The following is an 18,140-nucleotide window of genomic DNA, read 5'->3' on the forward strand; positions in this document are numbered from 1 at the left end:
ACGAACTCGATTTCTTTCATACGGGGGCAGGAACATTCTCAGCCAATTGGAAACGTAATGTGGAAGATTGGCACGGAGACCTCATGAATATTACAAGAAAGCAAATTGACGGCTACTTAAATTCAAGTTCACAAACGTTCAACCCTCTCTCTCTGTCCAAAGCCAGGTAGCGACAACCACACATATCACGACGGTGACATCCAAAATAACCAATCATGTCTGAGAAGCTTCCCTTCAAAGTCGGTCAGTATGAATTTACATTATTTATATTCTTTATCATACAGGCCAGCTTCAAGTCTATTTTGGATTAACGGGTGGCTAGCCGGCTAGGTTAATGTCGGGTAGCACAGATTTTAGCCTGCACATTTGGCTAGCTTGGCGCTATTTTAGCTGACTGTTATATCAAGTGATGGCTAGCTAAGTAGTTATGATTGGACATTTGGCTAACCAAACATTTGCAAATGTGCACTGGCATTTATAAACTTGTATAATCCAGTTCGGACTGACTGAACACGGTCCATTTGCCTGCAGGCTTTTATTTACTACAATGCTTTACCCATGCATAACCAGTAACAGCAGTTTTGGCATGCAATTCACATATATGCTAAGAGTTTTGTTACATTACAGAATGAATCGAATCGACATGCAGACAACACTTGCCCACAAACGAGCATGGTTTCTTTCAGAAGACGTATCTATGTTCTTGGTAGTTGTAGTCCATTTAGTCGAGCCTAGTGCTTTCGTTTGTGTTCTGAGCTTGGTAGTAAAACTACATTACCTAAGTTTCAGTGCGCGACGCCGCCAGTTTTCCTTGATTGACAGGCAGTATGTCACCCTGGAGTCTGGTACAGGCAATGAAGGGAAATATGAGTGTACGATCTATCAAAGACAGTACAGTATGAAGATGGGCAGAAAGTGCTTCTCCACTAGATAACTCTTGTAAGCGACGTTGGCTAGCTAAACTCATGCGCAGAAACACGTCAGCGGGTCTAAACGCTCGTCTCGCGCCGAACTGCGCATGTGCAGGCCGTCAAATCAAAGGCACTGTCAGTCACTTTCAAGAGGTTGGAGTAATAACATGTTCAACAACTTAAAGGAAAGGTTCACCCACTTAAAAAAAATAATGTTATATTGTTTTCTTGCAACTGAGCGACGTTCTATTGATTCCCTGGATCATTTCATGTGTATATGAGTTATTGGCTTTAAAGCAGGCAGAAAGCCGGCCAGGTATGAGTAGCACTGTGATAAAGTCGCTCGCACTACACTGGAAGTTTAATAGGAATAACATGCTGACTAGACTGGGCACATGTTCATTTTGTCTAGACGCGATCAGGACACGCAGGTTGAAATATCAAAACGAACTCTGAACCAACTATATTAATTTGGGGACAGGTCGGAAAGCATTAAACATTTATGCTATTGCTAGCAAATTTTTCTGGGATGTAAACATTGCATTGTTATTTTACCAGAAATGCACAAGGTCCTCTACTCCGACAATTATTCCACAGATAAAAGTGTTAATGGAGTTTGTTTCTAGTAATGGCTTCTTCTGCTAAAGACTTTATATGGCAGTTGGCAACCAACTTTAAGGTGCCTTACCACCACCAACTGGACTGGTGTGTGGACCTCAGTTCATCTTTCAATCACCCACGTGGGTATATGACTGGAACGAATTGCAAATATCTCTGAAGCTGGAGACTCTTATCTCCCTCACTAACTTTAAGCATCAGCTGTCAGAGTACCTTACCGAAGTGGGTCTCCACCCAACCCCACCCAGCCAACATGTCTCCATCCAATCGCTGTCAATAATTCTAATGTTATAACTCCTAATAGTAGCTGTATCCACTGGCGAATTGGGATAGAGTGAGGTGATTGCCATCTAAGAGTCAACATGAGCCAGCAGTAATAATCTCAGAGATTTAATAATAATATGCCATTTAGCAGACGCTTTTATCCAAAGCGACTTACAGTCATGCGTGCATACATTTTTGTGTATGGGTGGTCCCGGGGATCGAACCCACTACCTTTGCGTTTCAAGCGCCGTGCTCTACCAGCTGAGCTACAGAGGACCACGATTTAATGAGCTATCGTTAAGTGATGCAAATCATTGAATATTTACTTTCATGCACTTTGCCCCAGAAGCATTTAACTGCAGTTGGGAGTTGGGGCCAATTTCATCGTAAAATGTTTCCTAGGTGTTAAGTAGTCTGAACAAACGTATAAGATTATGATCACTTTATTGGTCAATTGCACACAAGGTTCAACTGAAATTTTACTTTCTCATGTTAACCCAACCCCTCGGAAAGATGCATATACAGATTTTGGAGAGGTGTGGGGTGCTGCCACTGGGCGCCCAGGGAGCTGTTGTGGGGGGTTAAGTCCCTTGCGCAAGGGCACAACTGCAGGAAATGGCATCTAGGATTTGATACCAGCAACCCTCTGTAAAAGGCACACTTTGAGTTTGCCAAAAGGCACCTAAAGGACTGACCATGAGAAACAATATTCTCTGGTCTGATGACACCAAGATTAAACTCTTTGGCCTGAATGCCAAGCGTCACCTCAGCGGAAACCTGACACCATCCCTACTGTGAAGTGTGGTGGTTGCAGCATCATGCTGTGGGAAATTTCTTTAAGTGGCAGGGACTAGGAGACTAGTCAGGATCGCAGGAAAGATGAACGGAGCAAAGTACAGGGATCCTTGATGAAAACCTGCTCCAGAGTGCTCAGGACCTCAGACTGGGGCGAAGGTTCACCCTCCAACAGGACAACGACCCTAAGCACACAGCCAAGACAATTCAGGAGTGGCTTTGGGACAAGTCTTTGAATGTCCTTGAATGGCCCGGACTTGAACCCGATCAAACATCTCTGGAGAGACCTGAAAATAGCTGCGTAGCAACGCCCCCCATCCAACCTGACCGAGCTTGAGAGGACCTGCAGAGAAGAAGGGGAGAAACTCTCCAAATACAGGTGTGCCAAACTTGTAGCGTCATACCCAAGAAGACTCAAGGCTGTAATTGCTGCCAAAGGTGCTTCAACAAAGTACTGAGTAAACAGTCTGAATATTTATGTGAATGTGATATCACAGTATTTTATTTTTAATAAATGTGCAAAAATGTCAACCTGTTTTTGCTTTGTCATTATGGGGTATTGTGTGTAGATTGATAAATAAACTCAGCAAAAAAAGAAACGTCCCTTTTTCAGGACCCTGTCTTTCAAAGATAATTAGTGAAAATCCAAATTACTTCACAGATCTTCATTGTTAGAGGTTTCAATGCTTGTTCAATGAACCATAAACAATTAATGAACATGCACCTGTGGAACGGCCGTTAAGAGACTAACAGCTTACAGACGGTAGGCAATTAAAGTCACAGTAATAAACTTAGGACACTAAAGAGGTCTTTCTACTGACTCCGATAAACACCAAAAGAAAGATGCCCAGGGTCCCTGCTCATCTACGGGAACGTACCTTAGGCATGCTGCAAGGAGGCATGAGGACTGCAGATGTGGCCAGGGCAATAAATTGCGATGTCTGTACTGTGAGACGCCTAAGACAGCGCTACAGGACGGACAGCTGATCGTCCTCACAGTGGCAGACCACGTGTAACAACACCTGCACAGGATCGGTACATCCAAACATCACACCTGCGGGACAGGTACAGGATGGCAACAACAGCAGCCCGAGTTACACCAGGAACGCACAATCCCTCCATCAGTGCTCAGACTGTCCGCAATAGGCTGAGAGAGACTGGACTGAGGGCTTGTAGGACTGTTGTAAGGCAGGTCCTCACCAGACATCACTGGCAACAACTTTGCCTATGGGCACAAACCCACCGTCGCTGGACCAGACCGGACTGGCAAAAAGTGCTCTTCACTGACGAGTCGCGGTTTTGTCTCACCAGGGAAGATGGTCGGATTCACGTTTATCGTCGACGGAATGAGCGTTACACCGAGGCCTGTACTCTGGAGCGGGATCGATTTAGAGGTGGAGGGTCCGTCATGGTCTGGGGCGGCGTGTCACACATCATCGGACTGAGCTTGTTGTCTTTGCAGGCAATCCAGGAATGTCAATGTTCTGTTCATAATCCCATTGAGTGCGTCTGGGACCTGTTGGCTCGGAGGGTGAAGGCTAGAAATGTTAGGGAACTTGCAGGTGCCTTGGTGGAAGAGTGGGGTAACATCTCACAGCAAGAACTGGCAAATCTGGTGCAGTCCATGAGGAGATGCACTGCAGTACTTAATGCAGCTGGTGGCCACACCAGATACTGACTGTTACCCCCCCCTCCCCCTCTGTTCAGGGACACATTATTCAATTTCTGTTAGTCACATGTCTGTGGAACTTGTTCAGTTTGTCTGTTGAATCTTGTTATGTTCATACAAATATTTCCACACGTTTGCTGAAAATAAACGCAGTTGACAGTGAGCGAACGTTTACTTATTCCATTTTGTTAGCATGCGTTTTAATCTGTCAGTGTCTTAAAGTGGCAATCAGTAAAGTCACTTGATTTTTGTGGCCTCAGACAATTACATTTTTGTTTTTGTCATTTTTACATTTACATAATCCATGTTCTGGGGGCAGGGACTAAAATGACTACAGATCATTACTAACATCCACTACTGTTGTGCCCTTGAGCAATACACTTAACTCCTAAACTGCTCCAGGGGTGCTCTACTGCGGCTGACCCTATGCTGCTTCCACCATTTTGTGTGTTTGGTCCTGGGGGTGTTGGAATAACATGCAGCAAATTTGGATTTGGAAGCCATCTATAATTAACAGACATAATGACATTTTCTTCCTGGGTTAATCCCTGATCAAAATCCAAACGGCTGTGCTGATCCACCGTGGGCTCTGCCGCCTCAGCCGTACTGGCAATCTATCATCAATACCTCCAGTGTTTTATGGAGTTTCTCGTGATCTCTGCAAAACCACTCATGATCATGCGATGAATAAGTGTGGTCTCGACATAACGAAGGAATTTCATTTCAAATGTATTTTTCTTATGTCCTCTCTGGACTTCTGTAGATTGTGCATGTGGTGCACTAAATCCGTACTATGTGCTTTGACGGTTTAACTTTGGAGGGAATTGGACACAAGTTTAGTGATTGAAAATTACCATTTTGTTTTGAAAGTTCCTATTCCTGAAGTGAAAAATCCCCACTTGTTTGAAAGGGTTCCATGAAGCGACTCAAGTGAAACTATGTAACCTGTGTTTGTAGGCCTATCCCTTTTCTACCAGACGGGTATTACTTGTCTCACTTGTCACCCCGGCACAGGTGTTTTTAGGAATAGAGGGCTAGTTACTCAATGGCTTGATAGTAGTGCATGCTTTAGACTTTGTCCCACAACTTTCTGGGTCAGAGGTGTCCAAACAAATACTTGAAGCGTTGTATCATTCACTCAATATTCTGGGTGAACTATTTGTTAATTTTGTTTTAAGTTATTCCAAGGTGTCCTCTCTTATTTGGAGCAGGCTGTTTTGCCTCGGTCTTAAAGTTTTGCAGCGTCTGCAGTCTATTTGACCCCGTGAATCACTGGTATGTAGGACTGCTCCAGTTCAGTGTGGCTGGGTTTGCAGTTTGCACACATTCTCACTAGCCACATCTGACTGGTGCAAAGGAGTAGGGTTCAGTTATGAGACCTCTGAAGAGTGTGGCATTGGATTGCAGCTGTTACGAGCCAGTAGTCAGTGGAAGCTGCAACTGTGATATTGACTCCGGCGAGTTAAGCCAGTGCAAGGCAGCTGCCAATGTCTCACAGCCAGCCCGCCCTCTCCAAACCCACAATCCCAATCGATCATGAGATGACCACTCACAATAAAAGTGCTGGATAAATGACAAATTCTTTCAAATCAATGGCCATGAAGGGAAGGAAATGATAATGGACAGTTTGGACTAACTTGGACTTAAAATTATAGTTCACTCCAAAATAAAGTCAAAAATATCAAATGAATGAGAAATGGACTTTGTCTTATTTGATCATTTTAGACGGTGCATGTCTTCCCGTTTCATTCATATAAAGTAGCAGTTTGCATAATAACATCCTTTTGTTTTCCTCCCTAGCTGACATCAGCCTGGCGGAGTGGGGCCGCAAGGCTATCGACATTGCTGAGAACGAAATGCCCGGCCTGATGAAGATGAGGGAGATGTACGGCCAGTCCAAGCCACTGAAGGGCGCCCGCATTGCAGGCTGCCTCCACATGACCCTGCAGACCGCTGTGCTCATCGAGACCCTCACCGTCCTCGGCGCTGAGGTGAGACCCTCTCCCACCTTAAAGGAAAAATCCACCCAAAACCACTCATTCCTCTAATATAGTGTTAAATAACACTGTGAGAACAATATTTTTTTGTGAACAAATGTTTAATTTTCGCGTTGTAGTAAGGTTGGTAGCAACATGGAAAATCGTTGTGGAAATCTGCAGCGCAAGTCGACTACAAAATCCACAATGCAATGCACTCTATGGGCTGGCTGGCTAGCAAATGTAGCTACACACAATAATGCCAAAGACCAAATCAGCATGTAACGTAGCTAGTTAGCGCAGTTTAGGCAATTTACAGCTATCAATTTAGGAGTCTACAATCTCTCCACATTCAACCTGCAGATCGATACGCCTCAAAGAGTGGCGTCTAACATTAGCAACGGCAGATATACTTTTGAGGAGATAGGGGAAACGTTGCCCATGCTATGGCAATGGGCCGCGCGGTGCATTCTGGGTGATTCTGGGACAAGGAGCGAATGGGAGTCAATTGAGCACTAACTCAAAAACCCAACATTCGCACGAATTACGTCAACAAGAAGTACAACATTGCAAATCTTTTCATACATCATATAGCTTTGTAATTGTGACATATGTACTTTTTAAGGAAAATAGGCAAGTTTCTCGACATCTACACTGACCTTGAAGGGATTGCGTGATGATTAGTTTAGCAACCGCGTGACACAGCATGACAATTTGAACGCGATTGGTCGGCAGTCTGCTGGGTGGGGTGTTATACGTCCCTTCATTCATTGGATTCCTATCTCCTTTCTATAATATCTATGGCAACGGCACCATGCAATGAACTCTGGACTAAAGAGGTAGCCAAATAGGACAAATGTGCTAGATCCTCTGTTAAATTACACATTTCTCGAGGTAGGAATATCGCAAAAATATGATCAATGGCTCATTTGAGAGAAGACCTCCTGAGTTATGACATCGGCCAGTATTGAAATCTGACATGTATGATATACGTTTTCGCGATCTAAAAGTTCCTATTCCAATTAACTTCCAGTGTAGTGAGTGACTTTATCACGGTGCTATGTCATACGGCCATATTTCTGCCTGCTTGAATGCCATTAACTCAGATCTACATGACATGACCCAGGGAATTGCTAGAACATGCACAAAAACAATATAGCATTCAAAATGGGTGAACCTTTCCTTTTCCCAAAGTCCTCCATTTAACGTTTGACAAGGTAAGTTCCTTGACAATGGTTGTGTGTGTATAGTGTCACTTTTGTACTTGAAATGCTAATATCCTGGTCTGTTGCACGATCTGACAAAGGACAGTTGACTATTTCATATGAAAGTGGAACTTTGAGCAAGCAGTGTGCCGGAATGTCTCATCTTGTATCCGGTCAGGACTCTGGTGGGTCATGACTAGTTCCTCCTGAGGTTCTGAGTTCTGTTTCAAACAGATTATTAGCGTGGGTCATTATTAAATTGGAATGCAGGTTTCATCAATATGCAACTAAATTGGAGAACCACTGCAAGAAGGCCAATGAAAACAAATGTATTTGAATGCGACTCAATGGCAAAGAAACAAGGCTACATTTTACCAAAAGCAAGCGGAGGCATCCATGGGAATGGGGAAGTCAATGAGTGTTTCGGTTGACAGACTCAAATAAATGTAAGGGTCACTGTTTTTTTATCTTTTTTTGTGTGCACTTTTTCTCCCCAATTTTGTGATATCCAATTGGTAGTTAGTCTTGTCCCATCGCTGCAACTCCCGTACGGACTCGGGAGAGGCGACGGTCGAGAGCCATGCATCCTCCAAAACACGACCCCGCCAAGACTCACTGCTTCTTGACACACTGCTCGCTTAACCCGAACGCCAGCTTGCACCAATGTGTCGGAGGAAATGCCGTTCAGCTGGCGACCAAAGTCGGCGCGCATTCGCCCGACCCGCCACAAGGAGTCGCTAGAGCGCGATGGGACAAGGACATCCCAGCCGGCCAAACCCTCCCCTAACCCGGACGATGCTGGGACAATTGTCCACCGCCTCGTGTGTTGCGGCCGGCTGCGACACAGCCCGGGTCTGTAGTGCCTTAGGGGAAGGCCGCCCATTCGGGAGGCCGTAAGGGTCACTGCTGATTAGCCTCTGTGGTAGCCACCCACCATGACACTTTCAATTTAATTTGGTCCGCTCAAAGTCCAACTCGTTCGCTTAAGCAGATGCTCATTTGACCTCGATAAATGTGAATTTGAGGTAACTCTGGTTCCAGTGGTTAGGGCTTGATGCTGAACAGTCAATAAATATGTGTTTCAAGACAGTTGTTATTGATACAACTGTCTGCAGTGTCGTTGACTCTCATGCATGAACATTTCAAGGCCTAAATATACACTGAAATCCAGCCTGTGGTAAGGGCAAGGATAGAACCTCCATGAATTGGAAGAATGCAAAGACCCATGACCAACCTCTAGTCCACTTTGCATTCATCCTGGTATTTTCCCTGGACACATGGAATTTCCCTCCTCCCCCACTCACTGCCCCAAGGTTATCCTCAATTTATCAAAGCTAAGTATGCAAACTTATTGGACCGCTCTGGACTGGTTATTTTAGTCAGAAAGCAGTGTCCTGAGAATTACAAAAGGACTTGGTGTGGGACTGATTTTGAGAATGTCCTTGTCAACCAGTGTCCATTTCTCCTCTGTCTCGTAGGTCCAATGGTCCAGCTGCAACATCTTCTCCACCCAGGACCACGCTGCTTCAGCCATTGCCAAGACCGGTGTTCCAGGTAAATGCACAATTGTTGGTTTGAAAACCACTCCGGACCTACTATGTGGCTAGCACTAGTTCCGGCCTGCTCTCAATGGACTGGTATCGTGATTTGTCAATTATAGAACTCCCACTCGGTAAACCAGAACATGTTTACCCAAGCGGGGAGTGTTGCACTTTCCAATTCCTTTTAATTTGGGAGTAGGCCTATATTCCTCGCAAAACATCATCCTATGACGTCTCTAAGAACCATCCCTGCTTAGCGCAACCCCTGCAGTAGTGTTTCAATCAGTGAAATACTAGAGGATATTTGCTGAGTAACTATTTAGCCATAAACTTGCCAAACGTAATGATGTAATACTTGGGAGTGGTGTCCTGAGGGAGAAGTTACGAAGCCAGAGAAGTAGCAGCGTCTTCATCAGTGGGGTGCTTATTTGGCTTATAGCATAGTTTCAGCCTCTCTCTGTTTTTAACATTTTAGTCATTTAGCAGACACTCTTATCCAGAGCGACTTACAGGAGCAATTAGGGTTAAGTGCCTTGCTCAAGGGCACATCGACAGATTTTTCACCTAGTCGGCTCGGGGATTAGAACCAGTGACCTTTCGGTTACTGGCACAACGCTCTTACCCACTAAGCTACCTGCCGCCCCAAGGCTTGAATGTCATGTTGTTGATTCCTGAGTAGCACTGCGCCATGTGTTAATCTGCACAGTGACTGCTGAGACAAATAGCCTGAAACGTGGCCAATATGTGTGAAACGAGTGTTTGGAAAGCTCTTCACACTTCAGTTATCAACGACAGTAGTTGGATTTGATCATAGGCCAAGAATGTATAACTTGCTTCACTAAAGAGAACTTGACCTTGTTTCAACTCAAGACATGTCTATCCATCTATATTGGTATTTAATGGATGGCTTGTTGATGGATTCTGCAATATTTGTCCAGAAAATAAATGTAGTGATAGTAGGACAGGAGCCAGACTAGTGGACCTTTTTGTCACACATTATATAACTCTGTCATTCATTGCTGAATCAGTAGGGATGGTGAAGTAAAGCAGACGCTGTAATAAGTCAACCCATCCTGTCCTGTCTCCCTGTGCACCCTAAAGCTACATTAAGCCCTCACCAGGCCAGATGTCCTCTGATCCATTAATTTCCTATGCCTCAGAACAAAGCCAGTCGGGTTGAACCTCTCTCTCATTGTGAATCAGCAGATCTCTTATCGAAGTCCCATCATTCTTACCCCAAGGCACCTTCTTATCTGAAGGCAGTTTTGGCCATTGAGACTTGCCATCCTAATATTCCATTTAATACCAATGTAACTCCAGTTTGGCAGTTAGTGCCAGTAGCTTGTTTAACAGATGACATTTGTAATGATTTTGCCCTTCTCAGCCATCAACAATCCTACATTTTATTGTACTAGGCCCAGTTTCCCAAAAGCATTAGAACCTTCGTAGGAGCATCGTTAAATCTGTTTCCCAAAACAATCTTTACTAAAGTTGCTCTTAAACGCTTGTTATTTACTGACTGCCTCAGACAACTCGTAGAACAGCTAAGTGTGTCGCCGGATGCTTTTTTTTTTTTCCCTTCTGCATCACTTTATACACAGATCTCTGCTAAACACAGATTCAAGATGTTTGTCGCTCTGTGACTGCCGACAATTTCAGAACACAGTTGACTACATACAAGCGAAGGATAAAAATAGGATTCAAATGAAAATATACATGCAGTATAGGCTACACAGGCCTATATATTTAAATCATATTGAAATCAATTTCATGTTCATTCAATTGAGTTCTATTTTACAAATTGTAGGCTACTGTCTAATCTTGATTTTAGTGTATTATTGGGTAGGCATACACATTAGAATAAGCTGCCTCAATATTTGCAGCCATAGGTAATATCTCTACGCTGATCCCTCGTCAGTATTTAGGAATAATAATAATAATTATTATTATTATAATATTAAGGTATGATTTTTAATGGAGAAAGCTGATGCGAGAGCCGCCTTTCATTCGATCCTATTAGTTTTGACACGTGCCTCGACAACGCGCTTAGCGAACGTTCTCTCTGCGTGGTGTTTTGGGAAACCCATGTTACATCTTCTTCGTTTTGATTTTTTTAGGAAAGATGCATCCTTAACACTCGCTAGATTAAGTTCCAACGCTATCGGGAAACCGGGCCCTGGTGTGCACTCAAACTTGTGTATTATAGGCCTAATGCCTGGGTTGCGTACAATTTGGTATAGTAATGTTTTTAAAATAGAATATAAATGAACGTTCCAATTAGTAGTGCCTGCTTCGTTTAAAAAATTTTTTATCCTGCGTCATCCCTACTGAACGCAACCCGTAGCTCTGATGCCATTGCAAAGCGCTCCTCATCAACCCTGATTCTCATGTCTCTCTCTCGTTGCAGTCTACGCCTGGAAGGGTATGACTGACGAGGAGTACGTGTGGTGCATCGAGCAGACCATCTACTGGAAGGACGGCCAGCCCCTCAACATGATCCTGGACGACGGCGGCGACCTCACCAACATGGTCCACAAGAAGTACCCCACATTGCTCTCAGGTACGGGACCTAGCTAGCTCTGACTGATAACTCTCAGGGCCTCGGAGGCCTCTCCGATACTGCAGCTTAATTAAAGAAGCAGAGCACCATATTTCTGCAAACATTTGAAGGGCTAGGGTGGAAAGTGGTATACACCTGTCCCAATTCGCTGCCTCCCCCTTGGCCCTATCTGGATCCGAAGGGTACTGTAGTGAAAGACGGTGTAGTGGTGGCGCTCCCATTTTTGCTTTCATCTTACAGAAATGTAAACCTGAGGTTTGATATTTAGCAAATTGCCCCTGCATTGGACTTGTCACAGTTGTCTGTCATAATCATTTACCTTATTCGGTCAAGGATTTGTTGGTCAGCCTTTGTTTGCCTTTTGTTAAGCTGTGTAGCAAATTATTAAGTTGGATTTTTAGGGTGTGTTGTATCCTGTAAGCGCTTTTAAAGGAATGACTTCCATCCAGAGCAAAGCATTAAAGGGGAAGTTCAGTATTTAACAACTTGATGTTTGTAAGAAACTGTAATCCATAGTTTGTTTTCTTTAAACAGCAAAGACACACTTTAGCCACCTCTAGCCAACAATCGAATGAAGTGAGTGATGGGAGTAACCATGTAATCTAAAAAGTGGTTTACTTTATGCCCCAATGTGAAACACTAGGCATATTTGTAATAGGCTTGACCGTTCCAGACTAGTCCTGTACACTAGTATTTTCAGCTCTAATTTAGTGTGTGTCAGCTATGGAAATACGCCTCCCCCAAATTGCAAGGGTGATACTGCTATGATTGTCAGCGGGACTGCAGTTCTCAGTCTTGCACACTAGGTGGTGGTATTACTCCAGGGCCACCCCAGCTTCGTCATACTCCAGAGCCAACGCTGAGAACTTCGGAGGAACTGAAGGTGCTTGGCAAGCAACATGCTGCAGGAACTCTTAACAGTGAACATTAACTTCAAACACAGTCCCTTGGGAATGATGTTCCTATGGAGGGAAGACTTGACTGCTGTTTGAAATGTTAACCTGCCATTCAGACTAGTTTTCTGAGAAGAAATCAGGCTATAACCCTGCTCATTATGTTGGCGCCACCTACCAGATGGGGATGCCATAAAAAATAATAAAGTGCTTATTAAAGATAGTTTTGATTATCTTTGACAATGTTAATTTTGTCTCCCTTAGGTATCAAGGGTGTGTCTGAGGAGACCACCACCGGAGTGCACAACCTGTACAAGATGATGAAGAACGGTGAGCTCAAGGTCACAGCCATCAATGTCAACGACTCAGTCACCAAGGTAGACCCCCCCCCTCATCCTCCCTTAGTAGGGCCATGCATGCCTCATCAGTTCTTAAAGTGCCATAAAATAATTGTCCTGGATGTCATCACCCTCCTAAGTAAGCAGCTGTATTGGGTTCCAATACATTGACTCCCTCTCTCTCTATCATTTCTCGCGCTCCCCCCTCCAGAGCAAGTTTGACAACCTGTACGGCTGCAGAGAGTCTCTGATTGACGGGATCAAGCGGGCCACAGACGTGATGATCGCCGGAAAGGTGGCGGTTGTTGCCGGCTACGGTGACGTTGGCAAGGGCTGCGTCCAGGCCCTCCGTGGGTTCGGTGCCCGCGTCATCGTCACCGAAGTGGACCCCATCAACGCCCTGCAGGCCGCAATGGAGGGTCTGGGCCGTTTTTAGTTTGATTATGTTATTGTTCAGATTTAATTTACATTCGCCTAAAATATTATTGGAGATTGGTTATAGGTATGCGTTCAGTTATCTTGGGTGCCTAGCAAATATATGATTGGAAGAACTTGTTTTAAGGGCCGCTTATAACTGCCGTACATACTACGCAAACAATTTCTGTTTGACCCCATGTCATTTGTTCACTGCAGCAGAGGTTTCAAGCCCAAATGTAGAAGTAATGTAATTGATTACTAGTCATACTTTGTTTTTGTGTAGTATTTAATTGTCTTTTGTGATTATGTTGTAGGATATGAAGTCACCACCATGGAGGAGGCTTGCAAGGAGGGGAACATCTTTGTGACCACCACTGGCTGTGAGGACATCATTTTGGGCAAGTAGGTATCATTTTGGAGTCCGGTAGAGCACCATGCAACCCATGTTAAACACTGTCTGATCAGAAGTACACGCAGTCAAATAGGGCTGACACCGTTTAGTCGATTGTTTGGTCGATAGGCTGTTGGTCGAGCAGTCGCAAATAGATTATTTTTGTTCATGGCACACAAGACACCTGTCTGATTTGCGCCGGTCTCTGGACTAAGCCATTGCGGAGGCCGCAGGGATGACACGGTCCAAGAAGGGGAGTGTGGCTAAGATGCACAAGGCACGTCTCTCTCCAGAATGCGCGCTCTCCCGCCATTTCGTCCCATTCATTATTTCATAACTTAATTCTGTGAATTGTTTGCCCTTTGATTGTTAGTGTCTATCAATTCCCCATTACATAGATCACCAGTAGTACATTTACCGTTAATTCCCATAATTGTTCATCTACAATGGTTGTTTGGTTACGGTTAATGCATTCAATATATTATTAGTCGTTTACCGTTCTCATTGTTGGAGTGGACACGTTGTTTGCAGATCTCACAACCTATGCTACACTTGTGAGAAACAAGTTTAGGTTCATTTCATTCCATATGAGTTTTCTCAATTTATTCATTGTATTTAGTTTGAAGCGCTCCTGTCAATGTTGAGTAAGGATGCGCACCTGATTACGCATAATGAAATAGGCCTTTGCTACCTGGCCTGTGTCGCAAATGTAGGCCTGTACATTTGGGATGTCTGTCTTAACTCCCCACCGCTGTGGAGCTTCTTAAAGTAAATTTTTTTCTTCTTCACTGTTCTATAATAATGTGCATCTGAAAATCATAACTGGCACGCAGATTGGTAGAAATGGTAAGCTAAATTGTCACTCCATATGGAGAAGTTTGCCAGCCTATTACTGCCAACTTCAGGAGCGTGATGGCATAATCTGCGAAGGCCAGGAGGAGGTGAGGGTTAGGGAACAGGTTTTTTTCATGTATTTTGATCTCTTGTGTCATTCGTGTGTCTTAATTATTTAATCAAACTGTGTGCTTAAAGCATCAGGCAAGCGCTGTAGCCTGCATATAGTTGATTTTATTCAAACACATGGGGTGTGTCTTAATTATATATGGAAAAATACACATTTTTAAAATTTCAACCAATCGATTGGTCGAAATAAGACTACTCTCGGTCTACCAAATGTTTTATTTTTTTGGTCAGGGACTGCCTTAGTCAGGCATTATTATTATTATTATTATTATTATTATTATTATTATTATTATTATTAAGTGATCAATGCAACACAGGCAAAAAACATTCAGAAGTTACTTCTACATATGTAGGATCTTAATTTGAGCCAGTTTGTAACTGCAGGAAAATAATACTGCAGCAACAGGAAATGTGGATTATAATTACCGGTAATGGATTTTTATTTTTGTATGGGTTGGTACAATCTTCGTTAAGGCAAATCAAGTCTGAAACGTTAAAGTGGAAATTACAAACTTTAGAAGGTTATTTTTTTTATTTTACCTTGAATACACTACAAGTTTGCATTTCCTGTCTTGGCAACAAAAGTGATCGAATTAAGATCTTACATCTGTAGTTACAGATCTAGGATCGGCTTATTCTCGCCCAACCCTAACCATTAGTGGAGGAAACTTCAAGCTGACCTTAAATCAGTGTCCAGGGTCTATGTCAGCCTTCTCTGGGAAATGCAACTCCAGCCGTGTCTACAACCAGCCATTAATGTATACACTGTTCTCCCCAGACACTTTGAGCAAATGAAAGACGACTCCATCGTTTGCAACATCGGCCACTTCGACTGTGAGATCGACATGAGCTGGCTCAATGCCAACTCAGCCGAGAAGATCAACATCAAGCCGCAGGTAGGACTAATCCCATACACACTAGATGTGATATGTACGTTATGTTGTCTACAGTAATTTAGTTCTCCAGTTTTGTCCTAAACTCTACCGTTCTCCTCCTGCCAGGTGGACCGCTACCGCATGAAGAGCGGCCGCCACATCATCGTCCTGGCCGAGGGCAGACTGGTCAACCTGGGCTGCGCCATGGGCCACCCCAGCTTCGTCATGAGCAACTCTTTCACCAACCAAGTGCTGGCCCAGATTGAGCTGTGGAAGAACACCAGCAAGTACCCCCTGGGAGTCCACTTCCTGCCAAAAAAGGTGAGCCATTTTTAACAGAAGCGACGTAAATGCACTTGTATTTTCTTCATTCAATTGACACGTGTATTCTGTAGTTGAGTGTCTTATTGTAATAGTTTTTCACAACCTGGAAAAGGTTTTTAAAAAGGGTTCTAGGTTTTCTTTGCCTGCAACTCTACAGGTTAATAGGAAAGAAATGTCATGTCACTGTATCCTAAGTTGACCCCACTACTGGTCAGAGTAAGTGGTTTCGGGTACTGTGTGAAATACCAAGTGGACACAGTTCTCAGAATTGGACATACGTTTGTAGTATGTTATCAAATATGCTCCATTAACATAACAGCATAGCCTGTATCCAGTTTGCAGAACTGTGTAATGTGTATTTTTTTTTTGGTCTCTGCTTGAGTTGATGATATTCTTAATGCATGACTTTTGGCAATCCTACCATCTGATGGGGTCTTGGCAATTTAACTATCAAACTGGTTGTCATTTTTAAGGCGTTATGAAAAGTTGGGCATTGCTTTCACTTAGTTTTTTGGGCATCGTTTTTGATGTGGATGAAGTCCTATGATCATGTCTTGTGACTATTTAAAGAAATGGAAACTAGGCTGAATGGGCATAATGGCTTTATGATTAACCCTGTAATAGGTAGCTGAAATGAGGCTCTTTGTACTTGGAGCAGAAATGGAGCATTGCACAGTCATTTTAAATTGCGTGACACATGGGTTCTGGTGAACATCTTAAGGCCTTTAACTGAAGCCATATACTCAGAGCTGAGCGCAAGAGATATGCTTGTGGGAAGTTGGGAACAAAGCCAGGGATGGTTCGAGGTCAATCTATTGCCGTAAGAGAATGTTTTTATTTATTTTGTTGAAGAGTACATGGTCTGTCAAACAGAGAAGAACCACCCCTGTGATATCCCTCCCGAATTGCGCAGAGGTCTAAGGCACTGCATCTCAGTGCTTGAGGCGTCACTACAGACCCCCTGGTTCGATTCCAGGCTGTATCACAACCGGCTGTGATTGGGAGTCCCATGGCCCAGTGTCGTCCGGGTTTGGCCGGTGTAGGCCGTCATTGTAAATAAGAATTTGTTCTTAACTGACTTTCCTAGTTAAATAAAGGTAAAATGAGAAAAAATTAACATTTTCCTGCTCAACCTAATGTTCAGCCTTGTTTTGACAGCTCCTTTGTGGATTATGTCTGCTCTTGAGACTGGCATTGAGACCAGTTTTGACATTTTTCATATGATTTTGACCAACCTGCTTGGGCGCAACAAAGCATGTTTTTGTTTTGTGGGGTAAATGTGATTTGAGTGATAGAACCCGTTACTAATCAAAGTGTTTTGTCCTAGTGTTATTCTGAATTTGACTTTTAAAAAAAAACATTTTTCTCTTGTCTGCAGCTGGATGAGGAAGTGGCTGCCGCCCATCTCGACAAGCTCGGCGTCAAGCTGACTAAGCTGTCAGATAAGCAGGCTAAATACCTGGGACTTAACCGCGAAGGACCCTTCAAGCCTGACCACTACCGCTATTGAAAAGTTTGTCAGGAAGGTGGCTGAGCAGCGGCCCAGAGTCATGGTGCAGTCTAGAGGTGGTGCATGGACACGTGGGTCTGGGTAGGGGAAGATTCCCAGGAGTCTTCTGGTGGCTAGGACATTTTTGCCAATGCTCTGCTTCAACTGCCCTTCAAACTGTCTTGCCCACTGTATACCTTTGCCTTTAGATTCCAACCAGAGCTCCATTGCCTTTCAAGTAACATCAAGTGCGAAATGGCTTCTAAATGCACCATTGTTAGAAATTGAATTCCTTCTTTAATAATGGAAAAAGCCCCCATCCCGTACTATTCAGGTTTACATATACAATGTAGTGGCTAATATGGCAACACGTGCTGGTTTCATATCATTGTCTTAAGGAAAACTATCCAAAGTACCACCAAAGCAGTTCTTGCCTGGCTTCAAGTACACACTTACTCAGTTTTCCCCACTTTACTAGTCTAGGATTCTGGCTGAAGGGACAGAAAACGTCTAAGTTCTAGAACATCTGTAATGACTTTTTGTATCATTATCTGGCCTGTGTTCTTAGCTCAGCTGAGATAGAATGGGTCATGGTCAGGTCAACTATACTGCCATGTTTAACGGTTACATCATGTATTTCTCAAGTGTTGCATTTCATACAGGACTTGTACTATTGTGAAATACGATGCAATAAATATCACATTTTACTGGGTTGTAATTTTCTTATTTTTTTAAATAATTAACTTTTGCCGCATAGCAAATGCAAAGCAAGAGTTGAAATAATGCAACGCTTGCGGCACTGCAGAGGGCAACCTGACGGACCCCTCAAACGACAGATTCTGCCAGTACACTTCATTACCGTAATTTGTCTGCACGTGGCATACAGTACCAGTCAAAAGTTTGGACACCTA

The 18,140-nt window shown here is 43.6% G+C and overlaps 1 protein-coding gene across 1 annotated transcript; it reads left to right on the forward strand.

The window, feature by feature from the left end:
- On the forward strand, nt 1-17,936 carry LOC121575601 (adenosylhomocysteinase B). Its single transcript, XM_041888797.2, has 10 exons — nt 1-243; nt 6,058-6,248; nt 8,917-8,992; nt 11,387-11,539; nt 12,697-12,809; nt 12,982-13,189; nt 13,502-13,589; nt 15,320-15,437; nt 15,543-15,737; nt 17,119-17,936. The coding sequence occupies exons 1-10, from the start codon at nt 216-218 to the stop codon at nt 17,248-17,250; spliced, it is 1,302 nt and encodes a 433-aa protein (XP_041744731.2). The 5' UTR covers nt 1-215; the 3' UTR covers nt 17,251-17,936.
- Nucleotides 17,937-18,140: the final 204 nt, after the last annotated feature.

The sequence above is a fragment of the Coregonus clupeaformis genome, chromosome 10 (assembly GCF_020615455.1).
Source record: "Coregonus clupeaformis isolate EN_2021a chromosome 10, ASM2061545v1, whole genome shotgun sequence".
Taxonomy (NCBI): Eukaryota; Metazoa; Chordata; class Actinopteri; order Salmoniformes; family Salmonidae; genus Coregonus; species Coregonus clupeaformis.